Below are 12087 nucleotides of genomic sequence, written 5' to 3' on the forward strand. Positions count from 1 at the left end.
CTACTCCCAGGCCCAGTGCAGAGGCAGCCAATCACACCGATACGAAGGAAGCTCATTTAAAATTAGGTTGAAAAAAAAATTAGTTGAAGCGTTGCCCCAAGGGGTAGGCATGTAACAACACATCTACGGGCTTGCTGGAATTCTCTCTCTCACAGTGGGGGTGTGGAAAGAGGCTGGTGGGCATCACCTTTTATTTTAAAAAAAGAACCACCACCACTAGGCCTGTTATCTCCACCTTGCTGCCCCTGCCCTGTCACACTCCGGAGCTTCCAGGGGAGTGGCGGGAGGCATCTTAGCACTCTCCCTCCCCCTTATTCTAGCTGGTGCCCGCCATCTTCACCCTCTCCCTTTACCCCAGGCCAGAGAGCCAGTATCTCCCGGCAGGGAACTTCTGCGAGCACCTGGTGCCCTGGTTTCTGCAGCTGTTGCCCAGTGGCTGCCCCCTGACAGACTGGCTCTGGAGGCCAGGGTCCCATGGCCTTATTCTTGGGTCCCATGAAACTGTAACCATCAGAGAAATAGCTCTTGACAGAGTATCAACCCCAAGGACACTGCATAAGCAGCAGGCTAAAACAAACCACCAGTCTTTCTGAAAAAGATCCCTACTTGCTTTTCCAAAAGGTTTAGCCTGAAGGAAAGGCTTGAGTTTGGCACACATCGAGGGGCCTATGGATAAGCTCTCAGGGAATGGAGGTCATTAGATGTAACCTTTGCATTTTTCCTCTGCCTTACGCCAGCAAGGCAGTGTTTCCCCAGAAGTTTATAGGCTTGTATGGTGTCCCAAGTTTTGCAGGTGCCGCTAGGGGACACCCTACAACACCTGGTCCCAGTGGCCAAGGGCTTCTGCTTGCAGGTCCCACAGGACTCTAACCAATGGGGCGTGTGTTCCAGATCTCATGAGACCCAAACAGTTGAAGAGACAATTACTGGCAGGTTGCCAACCACAGAGCACCGGACAAACAAAGCTGAAACACATACTCTCATCTTTCCATGAGAAAGGTCTAGCGGCAGGCCTCAGGTCTGCATACACCCAGTCCTGCTGCGTTTCTCAGAGCAACCCATCTCACAGTCACCTCTGCTTCACTGCAGCCTGCTGCTATCCCCCAGAAAAGAGCTTTACACTTGTTTGGAGCCCCAGTCTGTGCCACTGACAGTATAAACATCACGGTATATACCTGAAACTAATGTTATGCATCAGTTATATCTCAATTTTACATTTTAAAATAAAAAGTTACTGGAAGTTATTTTTTTTTAATTACTTTAAAAAAGACATTTCCTGGACATATAGGTGGAGGGCTGAAAGGTTTCACAGTAAGCCTATGATAATGACACCCAACATGGGTATTACTTAATTACTTATGTAAAAATTTAAAAGAAGCACATGAAAAGATGCTTAATGTCAGCAGTCATGATGAGAGAGCACTTTACAACCATGAGAATTAGTACGAGTGAGGCTATAAAGAAATTGGAACCTTCATACATCACTGGTGGGAATGTAAAATGGTATGGCTGCTTTGGAAAGACAGTTTAGTAGTTCTTCAAAACTTCAAACATACAGGTACTCCATGACTTTGCAATGCTACTCTTCTCCCCCAAGAGACTGAAAATCTATGTCTACGTAAAAATTTGTACAGTAATGCTCACAGCAGCATTATTTCTAATAGCCAAAAAGTGGAATTAAATGGAGGAACAAAAACAAAATATGGTGGTATATGCATAAAATGGAAAACTGTTCAGTGATAAATAGGATGAAGCCTTACTGTTATATGTTACAATAGAGATGAACCTTAAAACATGCTAAGTGAAAGAATCCAGACAGAAAAGATTTCAATCATATGGAATGTCCAGAATAGACAAATCTAGAGACAGAAAGTAGTCTGGTGGTTGCCCAGGAATAGAGAGGAAGAAGGAAATGGAGAATGACTGTTGATGGGTACAGAGTTTCTTTTTGGAGTGGTAAAAATGTTCTAAAAAATAACTATGGTGATGGCTGTACAACTCTGAATATAAAAACTAAATTGTATCCTTTAAAAAACACTGAACTGTATCCTTTAAAGGGGTTAATTTAATGCTATGTAAATTATATCTTAATAAAGGTGCTATAGTGAAATTAAAAACCAAGAGATATCTTCATTTTCTCTTACTTGAAAACCTTAAATTCCTTTAAATTTTAAACTTTAAATTAATTTAATTTTAAACTTTAAATTAATTTAACTTAATTTTAATTGTGATTTTAAGTAAACTTTAAGCCAAATCACAATTTATCAACCAATACCTGTCTGCACACCAGTGTCCTTCCTGGGAGAGGTTGTAGAGTTGATATATGTATTCATTTTACCACTCACTTTATCCAAGCCATGTCTTGAGTTTCCAGTGTTGTTAGTAGAGGCGTTATATTCCACTTGTATTGTATCAACTGGCAAGAGAAGTAAGTTTTCTGATAAAATGATACAGCAGCAAGTAAATGCATATAAGACTTTTAGTTTAATCAAGTAGCGTAAACACTGCAATAAAAATTTAGAAGGGCTAAAGTTTCTTATAAAAAGTTATCAGCATTTTTGTCCCTTACTGAACTTAGGGAGATTACTTAATGGACAACTCTGTACAAATGGGTACAAAAGTATACATTTTACCTATTGTGAGGGAAATGTTAAGAAAATATATGTGAAAAGATACTGAAAAGTTCAGCATTATTTAGTTCTACTCTTAACGCAATTTCCCAAGTAAGCATTATAAAATTACATTAGTTCAAAGTCTGAAATTCCTTAAAAAGTATTTAGTTAACAAGTGTTTAAAGGTATTAAAAAGAGGCAATTATTCTCAATCTTAAAAAAATACTATATAAATAAAATTCTAGTTGTGCTTACTGCCTAGATTTTGAATCAACCTAGAAGTGTCATGTCCCTTTTGAGCCAATTCTCGGATTCTCTGTTCTTGTTTCAGTCTCTGTGCCAGCTCCTGCGCTCTCTGCATCGTCTGGAACAGCTTATTCGTCTGCAGAGTCATCATTTCCTATCAATGTTGAAGTGCACAAAGTTATAAGTACAATTATCAAACATGTACAGACGTGATTCTCTCTCAGTAATAATAATTTTCTAAGTTCCTACTATATGCCAGGCACTATTCAAGAAACTGAGTAGCGCAGCCAACAGAACAAATTTCCTTCCTTTTTGGAGCTCATATTTTAGTATCTTTTTCTACAGCTGATTAGACCACAAACACAAAAACTCTTTCACCCACTCAAGATTATACTAATAAAGTTTCCAAAGCTTCTAAAACCAATGGTCAACTACATAATTTTATTAAGGTAAAAGAAAACTAGAGAGGCCAGAAAGTTTTGAGTTTCCAAGACAGCAAAAGAGACACTGATGTATAGATCAGTCTTATGGACTCTGTGGGAGAGGGAGAGGGAGGGGAGATTTGGGAGAATGGCATTGAAACATGTATAATATCATGTATGAAACGAGTCGCCAGTCCAGGTTCGATGCACGATACTGGATGCTTGGGGCTGGTGCACTGGGAGGACCCAGAGGGATGGTACGGGGAGGGAGGAGGGAGGAGGGTTCAGGATGGGGAACACAGGTATACCTGTGGCGGATTCATTTCGATATTTGGCAAAACTAATACAATACTGTAAAGTTTAAAAATAAAATTTAAAAAAAAAGAAAAAAATCACAAACTTTTTTGCCAACCCACTAGATAATTAAGAACTAATACTCAAGATTTATGGTCATTTTTTATAATTCAAGCAAATGACATTCTTTTTTCATGTACGTAGTTATTTCATAGATGTAGTTGGCTCAGAATATTCTATGTATCCAAATCGGAAACTAAACCATTTGTACATTCATCAGCTAATTCTGAAGCAAAGGTTGCAAGCGGGAACTGGCAAGTAAAGGCGAGCTCTCGACGCCACCACGCTGCCTCCAAGCTCCAGGGCAAGTGCTGTGTTGTCTCTTCTGTAAATTTCATGAACCTTTGGCGATCGAACGTCACTGTATAATCTGCTCTTTGTCAGGTCCACTCAAACACAGCGCTTGGTATCACCATACCTATGCAGTCTGTACCACTTGCTACAGAGGTTCTCCTACTCTTTTTAACAGATCTTTAATTAGCACAGAGGAATCCTCTAACATAGCAACAGAATCTATGATCAATCCCAGCCAGTCATTCTGCAAGTAAATGCTCCTGTTCACAAATGAATACAGACAGAAAGCCCAATCATTTCTCTTAACATATCTAGAAATGTATTAATAATCATTGCTTAGGAAACACTTCAAAATTAAGCATATGGAAAATTTTTGTTTTATGTTGTAATAACTCATCTTGACCTCCCCTCTCCTCAGAGAAAAAAAAATAGCATCTGTGAAAAAATCTTTTGAAAAAATAACAGCTCCAGCTTTCTTCCTACTTACAAAACCTTTACACAAAGCTTTAATGCTTCTGTATACAGCTTCACTATTTCAAAATACATGCAAATATTCTGTTTATTTTTTCTTTAAAAACAAACCCACTTTTACTTTAAAATGTCACAGTTAGGATACAGATAACCTACTTCCTTTTGTTTTTGCTTAAGTATGTCTTCTTCATACTGTTTCTGCATCTCTTCTCGTTCCCGGGCTAGGCGATGCTCCTCCTCTTGTTCCTCCTTCTTTCTCTGCTCTTCTTCGAGCTGCTTTTTCTTGCGCTTCTCTTCTACCTGAGCAGTGATAGCTTTCTAACTCATAAACAGTAAGATAAATCACTGTCATAAATTTAAAAAATTCACACAGCATTTTTCTGGTGTTTCAAAACGTTCATCAAATATAGAGAAGGTAGTATGTACATGAGTTAAGTTAGAATGTCAAGTTAAATTAGAATGTCAGGTTTTCCCCATCTCCCACCTGTCAAGTTCTACGTGCCTTTTCTTTAACCCCAGGAGGGCTCTTAGAAGAACCAAGAGAAAACCAACTGAGGAAAGAATCTCAGTGTTTAACATAGTGCCTGGTAAAAAGAGCAGATGCTCCATAAATGTCTGTTCACTTAATTGACTATTAGCTACATGAACTAAGCCAAATCTTCACACAGTAGACATTTTAAAGAATTATTAGACATTCAAGTCCCTTTAGTATTAGACTAAAATTAGGGTAGAATTTTAATCTTAGTTTCCTTTCTTATATTATCTGCTAGATTTCTTAATCATAATTTTACCTCAATCCTTTATATATATTTCCCTTTCAAAGACCTAATTCTCACCCTGAACAGAATTCAGAAGAACTGGAGGGAAAAACAAAAAAACAACTCAATACTAACTTAAACAGATTCAGTATCATTTCAGATACACAACCTATACATTAGAGACCTTCTCTCTTGGAAGGCAGGTGGTTGTAGCATGTGATATGACCTAGTTCTCAAAATGAGCATGATTCTAACATAACGCCAGTTGGGGTAGAAATTAGATGTAATCACAGGATTGTACAGGCTTGTGCTATAAATTTATAGCAAAATTTTAATTTCCATTCACTTAGGTATCTAGGCCACGACTACTAACTATTAAGGCAAAGAACAACATGTTACAATGCAATACCTGATGTTCTAACTGCTTTTGTCGCCTCCTGTCTCGTTCCTCAATCTGAGCTGGGTCCAAAAGAGCAGTCATAGAACGGAGAAAGCTGCCAAGATAGACATATTAGCTACTTAAAACCCACAAAGGTGGGTTTAACAAACTACTAACTCATTTTTGTTTGAAATACATCATTTCTACTTTTTTTTTTTTTTTTGATAGGCAAGAAGTAGATTAATATAGGACAGCTGAAAGAGATGCAAGTGGGAAGGCAAGGGAGCTCTACCGAGTCATTTCTACTATAAATAAAAATAGGAAACTGATAACAATTAAGATATAAACAAACAACAGCCCTAAAAAAAAGCACACAGACTCTCTTAAACATCAATAAATACTGAAGAATGAACTTACTTCGTTTTCTGAATGTTTGCCACAGCCGTATCTCTAAAAGGTTTCACTGTATGTTCCTCCTCTGAAGGTTCAATCTGGCTTCCAACTGTAGGTGTATAAAGACTGCTGATATCAGCCAGCTCCTGAGTGTCCGGAGAGACACAGAAGTACTCTGGTTGTTTTTGCACTGACTGAGAAGATAGTCGAGACTGAGAATCAGGATAGTTCTTTAAGGAATCAAAATGCATCGCCCATCTGTCACGTTCCTCAGCCTAATCACGACAAACAAGAACTGCTAAGAACTTTAATAACTCTTCTTGAAATCCCACATGACAAATAACACAATTTCTAAGAGTCACCACACAGCAAAACAAGCATCATGAAAATTAACAAAATCGCATTCTGTATTGATTCCACATACGTTGAGACAGCTAAGCTTAGAGAATATGAAAAACTCAAAGAATTAGGAAATGTCTAACAAGTTACAAGAAACTAAGCAAAATCGCACTTACTAAATTCATTCAAAAAAGGTTCACAAGAGCAAATGTGGAAAAATTTAAATATTCCAGTCTTGTCGTGCAGTTTTAGGATACTTTTAAGTTTATGATTAAAGATGTTTAATTTTTTTTCCCCTGTGTACCCATGAAACTTTATAAGTTACCATTGAGGATATAATTTTCTCCTCTGCTTTTTTTTGCCGGTCATCTTCTATTTGCTTGTTCAACTCTTCAATCCATTTTCGCTGCTGTTCTTGTTTCACAGCACTGAAAGGCTGCTCCAGCAGTACTGCTTCCTAAACAACAGTCACCAATACCATTAAAAGTTTACATTTCTTTTCCTAATCACTTTATCTTTTACAAATCTTTCCGAAGAATTTATGTAGATTTAATGTGGTAATATATTTATTTCTAAGAGATGCAATAATTTTAAACAAAAAAACTCAAGTATACAAGGAGCCCTCATAGTCAACAAGAGTCTGAAATGCAGTGAAGTGAAGTGGCTCAGTCATGTCTGACTCTTTGTGACCCCACAGACTGTAGTCTACCAGGCTCCTCAGTCCATGGAATTTCCCAGGCAAGAGTACTGGAGTGGGTTGCCGTTTCCTTCTCCAGGGGATCTTCCCAATCCAGGGATTGAACCCAGGTATCCCGCATTGCAGGCAGATGCATTACCATCTGAGCCACCAGGGGGACAGTACTTGGGTGCAATCTCAAAAGGGAGAGGGTGGGGAGATTTGGGAGAATAGCATTGAAACATGTATAATATCATGTATGAAACGAGTCGCCAGTCCAGGTTCGATGCACGATACTGGATGCTTGGGGCTGGTGCACTGGGACGACCCAGAGGGAGGGTAGGGGAGGGAGGAGGGAGGAGGGTTCAGGATGAGGAACGTGGGTATACCTGTGGCGGATTCATTTCGATATTTGGCAAAACTAATACAATATTGTAAAGTTTAAAAATAAAATAAAATTTAAAAAATAATAATAATAAAAAACAATATATATATGCAGAGAAAAATTAAGCAAATATTAAATAAAGTTTATTAAAATTAAAAAAAAAACAGAATAATCTCAGTTCGTTTCCAAGGCAAATCATTCAACATCATAGTAATCCAAGTCTATGCCTCAACCACTGATGCTGAAGAAGCTAAAGTTGACCAAATCTATGAAGACCTCTAACACCTTCTAGAACTAATACCAAAAACAGATGTCCTTTTCATCATAGGGGACTGGAATGCAAAAGCAGGAAGAGATACCTGGAATAAAGGCAAGTTTGGCCTTGGAGTACAAAATAAAGCACAGCAAAGGCTAATAGAATTTTGTCGAACACGCTGGTCATAGCAAACATCCTTTTTCAACAACAGAAGAGAAGACTCTACACGTGGACATCACCAAGTTAAAATCAGAATGATTATGTTCTTTGCAGCCGAAGAGAGAAGCTTTATATAGACAGCAAAAACAAGACCCGGAGCTGACTGTGGCTCATTCCATTAGCTCCTTTGCAAAATTCAGGCTCAAATTGAAGAAAGTAGGGAAAATCACTATGCTATTCAGGTATGACCTAAATCAAATCCCTTATGATTACACAGTGGAAGTGAGGAATAGATTCAAGGGATTAGATCTGTTAGACAGAATGCCTGAAGAACTGTGGATGGAGGTTCATAACACTGTACAGAAGGAAATAATCAAAACCATCGCAAAGGAAAAGAAACACAAGAAGGCAAAGTGCCTGTTTGAGGAGGATTTACAAATACCTGAGGAAAAAAGAGAAGTGAAAGGCCAAGGAGAAAGAGAAAATTATACCCAACTGAATGCAGAGTCCCAGAGAATAGGAAGGAGTGATAAGAAGGCCTTCTAAAATGAACAATGGAAAAGAAATGGAGGAAAACAATGGAATGGGAAAGACTAGAGATAACTTCAAGAAAGTTGGCGATATCAAGGGTACATTTCGTGCAAGGATGGGCATGATAAAGGACAAAAATGGTATGGACCTAAAAGAAGGAGAAGAGATTAAGAAGAGGTGGCAACTATACAAGAAAGGTCTTAATGACCCAGATAACCACGATGGTATGGTCACTCACCTAGAACAGGACATTCTGCAATGTAAAGTCAAGTGATCCTTAGGAAGCATTACTATGAACAAAGCTAAAGGAAGTGATGGAATTCTAGCTGAGCTACTGTAAATCCTAGAAAATGATACTGTTATAGTGTTCTACTCGGTATGTCAGCAAATTTGGAAAACTCAGTAGTGGTCAAAGGGTTGGAAAAGGTCAGCTTTGATTCCAATTCCAAAGAAAGGCAATGCCAAAGAATGTTCAAACTACTGTACAACTATGCTCATTTCACCTACTAGCAAGGTTATGCTCAAAATCTTTCAAGCTAGAGAAATTCCAGAAGTACAAGCTGGGTTTTGAAGAGCAGAGGAACCAGAGATCAAATTGCCAACATTTGCAGGATCATGGAGAAAGCAAGAGAATTCCAGAAAAATATCTACTTCTGTTTCATCAACTACACTAAAGCTTTTGTGTGGATCACAGCAAACTATAGAAAATCATCAGAGATGGGAGTACCAGACCACCTTACCTGTATTCTGAGAAACCTGTATGCAGGTCAAGACACAAGAGTTAGAACCAGACATGGACAACAGACTGGTCCAACATGGAAAAGGAGTGTGTCAAGGCTGTATTGTCACCCTGCTTATTTAACTTCTAGGCAGAATACATCATGCAAAATGCCAGGCTGGATGAATCACTAGCTGGAATAAAGACTGCCAGGAGAAATATCAACAACTTCAGATATGCAGATGATACTACAATAATGGCAGAAAGTGAAGAGAAACTAAAGAGCCTCTTGATGAGGGTCAAAGAGGCGAGTGAAAAAACTGGCTTGAAACTCATCATTAAAAAAACTAACATTATGGCATCCAGTTCTATCACTTCATGGCAAATAGGGAAAAAGTGGAAACAGTGGCAGATTTTATTTTCTTGGGCTCCAAAATCACTGCAGACATTGACCACAGCCATAAAATTAAAAAGAAGCTTACTCCTTGGAAGAAAAGTTATGACAAAACCTAGAGAGTGTATTAACACAGAGACATCACTTTGCTGAAAAGGTCCATATAGTCAAAGCTATGGTTTTTCCAGTAGTCATGTACGGATGTGAGAACTGGACCATAAAGAAGGCTGAGCGCCAGAGAACTGATGCTATCCTATTGTGCTGAAGAAGACCCCTGAGTCTGCAAGGAGATCAAACCAGTTGATCTTAAAAGATATCAATCCTCAATATTCATTGGAAGAACCATTGCTAAAGCTGAAGTTCCAATACTCTGGCCATCTGATGCCAAGAGCCGATGCACTGCAAAAGATCCTGATGCTGGGAAAGAGTGAAGGCAAACAGAAAAGAGGGAAACAGAGGTTAAGATAGTTATTATCACCAATTCAATGGACATGAATTTGAGCAAACTCCAAGAGATAGTAGAGGACAGAGGAATCTGGTATGCTGCAGTCCATGGAGTTGCTGAGTTGGACATGACTTAGCAACTAAAAAGCAATACAAGTCAATTTTTCAGAATGGTATTTTTAACACATACTAGCAGAAGCATATAACTAACAGTAAAGAAATGAAATTTTCTAATGAAAATTCTAAATTTCTAATGAAAATAGGAAATTCTCCAAAACAACTACAGATTTTAAAATTTCTAGCCTAATATAGTCTCATTTACTTTGAAAGGAAATTACTAATATTCTGAATAAATGACTACTGTTTACATCTGGCTTCAGAATACAAAAACACTGCTTTTGGACCAAGAGTCAGGAGGATATAACAGAGCCAGCTGCTTTCTCTTTTGAATCATGTCTCTCAGTGTATTTTCCCCCCCATTTCTGCTGTGACAGCTCTATCAAGATCTATGATACTTCAATAAGAAAAATACACTGTGTCCAGAATAAGTCCCTGAATTTTATGAAAAAACATAAACAAAAAACAGCAGCATAAACGTTTACTGTTGTTCTAACCTAGGAGAGTTTACTATGCTTTAACAAATAAGAAAAGGATATATTCTACTCAAAGTGTCTTGAAAGGCAAGTTATGCAATGAAACATTCTGTTACATGACATAACTTTAAAAACAGTTTGACAGAATAAGGTAATAGAGATATACCTTACAATATTACTTTCTGTCCATAGTTTCATCAGAAATAATGGCAAAGCTCAAAGTTTACAACCAAGTGCCTTGATCAAAGGGAATACTTAAACAAAAAGGAAAAATCTTAGTATCTCAGATGCTCCCACACATTTTTAAACAGAAAAAAATCATCCATTTAAGTCTAAAAAAACTACTCAAAAGGAGCTTTATCTTCAGGTAAGTGATTTAACAATTCTATTTTTAGAAATGTTATTTTAGAGATCAAACTGGGGGTTGGGGGAAGGACCCTTTGAACTCTTTAAAAAATTCACAGGGTGGTCCAGTGGTTAGGACTCCATGCTTTCATTGCCAAGGGAGCAGGTTCAATCCCCGGTCAGGGAACTAAGATCCCACAAGCACAGCAAAGTGGCCAAGAAAACAAAAACAAAACAAAAAAATTCACAGCAAATGGCATGAATCATCACAGAATCCTATAATCTGTTTCTTAAGTCTGATGTAACTAGATCTGATTTCAAATTTTGGTGAAGTCTCAAATTATTCAAAAATAAGACACAAGTCAAAATACCTTTGAAAATTCTTAAAATCCTAAGTGTTTCATATATATGTCTTCTATTTACAAGCCTGTAGAAGATTTAATCATCAGTTCTTCTAATTCAGTCTTCAATGTCTTTCTCAAGGATGTCTTACAAAGCCATTACCATTCACTTGCTTCCCAACTAATTAAGTCATTTCACTTCTTCAATTGAGTAGAAAACTCTTTATTACTTTCTTGTTTGCAACTTTTCCCCAGTGCGCATTCAGGTAGAAGAATGAAAGATAAACCTGGGGAATGGGAGAGGTGGTAGGTAAATGCAGTCTTTTTTTTTTTTATATAGTTACGGCTGCACTGAGTCTTTGCTGCTGCATGCAGGCTTTCTCTAGTTATGGCAAGTGCGGCCTACTCTCCGTTGTGGTACACAGGCTTCTCATTGCAGTGGCTTCTCTTGTTGCGGAGCATGGGCTCTGAGCACACAGGCTTCAGTAATTATGGCCTACAGGCTTAGCTGCTTTGCGGCACGTGAAATCTACCCAGACCAGGGATCAAACCCCTGTCTCCTGCACTGGCAGGCAGATTCTTAACCACTAGACCAAAAGGGAGGTCCTCAAGTCTCACAATTACTGAGCTCATTTTAGTTGAAATTGAGTAAGGCTGCTGCTGAGTCGCTTCAGTTGTGTCCGACTCTGTGCGACCCCATAGACGGCAGCCCACCAGGCTCCCCCATCCCTGGGATTCTCCAGGCAAGAACACTGGAGTGGGTTGCCATTGCCTTCTCCAATGCATGAAAGTGAAAAGTGACAGTGAAGTCGCTTAGTCATGTCTGACTCTTCGCGACGCCATGGACTGCAGCCCACCAGGCTCCTCCGTCCATGGGATTTTCCAGGCAAGAGTACTGGAGTGGGGTGCCATTGCCTTCTCCGATTGAGTAAGGCAGATAAATGTAAAATACAATACACACTGTGTAACAAATGTGT

At 38.5% G+C, this 12087-nt stretch overlaps 1 protein-coding gene across 3 annotated transcripts in view; it reads right to left on the reverse strand.

The window, feature by feature from the left end:
* CCDC66 (coiled-coil domain containing 66) overlaps positions 1-12087 on the reverse strand; it is a 41285-nt gene that overhangs the window by 8581 nt on the left and 20617 nt on the right. For 2 of the 3 annotated variants that reach the window (XM_010851662.1, XM_010851664.1), the window contains exons 9-14: positions 6594-6725; positions 5954-6204; positions 5567-5651; positions 4556-4717; positions 2868-3012; positions 2276-2416 (exon numbers count right to left, since the gene is read on the reverse strand). In XM_010851662.1, the coding sequence (XP_010849964.1) occupies positions 2276-2416; positions 2868-3012; positions 4556-4717; positions 5567-5651; positions 5954-6204; positions 6594-6725 (916 nt within the window). The remainder of the gene's footprint in view (positions 1-2275; positions 2417-2867; positions 3013-4555; positions 4718-5566; positions 5652-5953; positions 6205-6593; positions 6726-12087) is intronic. The other variant, XM_010851663.1, reaches the window with a different exon arrangement.

The sequence above is a fragment of the Bison bison genome, unplaced genomic scaffold, assembly GCF_000754665.1.
Source record: "Bison bison bison isolate TAMUID 2011002044 unplaced genomic scaffold, Bison_UMD1.0 scf7180017864304, whole genome shotgun sequence".
Lineage (NCBI taxonomy): Eukaryota > Metazoa > Chordata > Mammalia > Artiodactyla > Bovidae > Bison > Bison bison.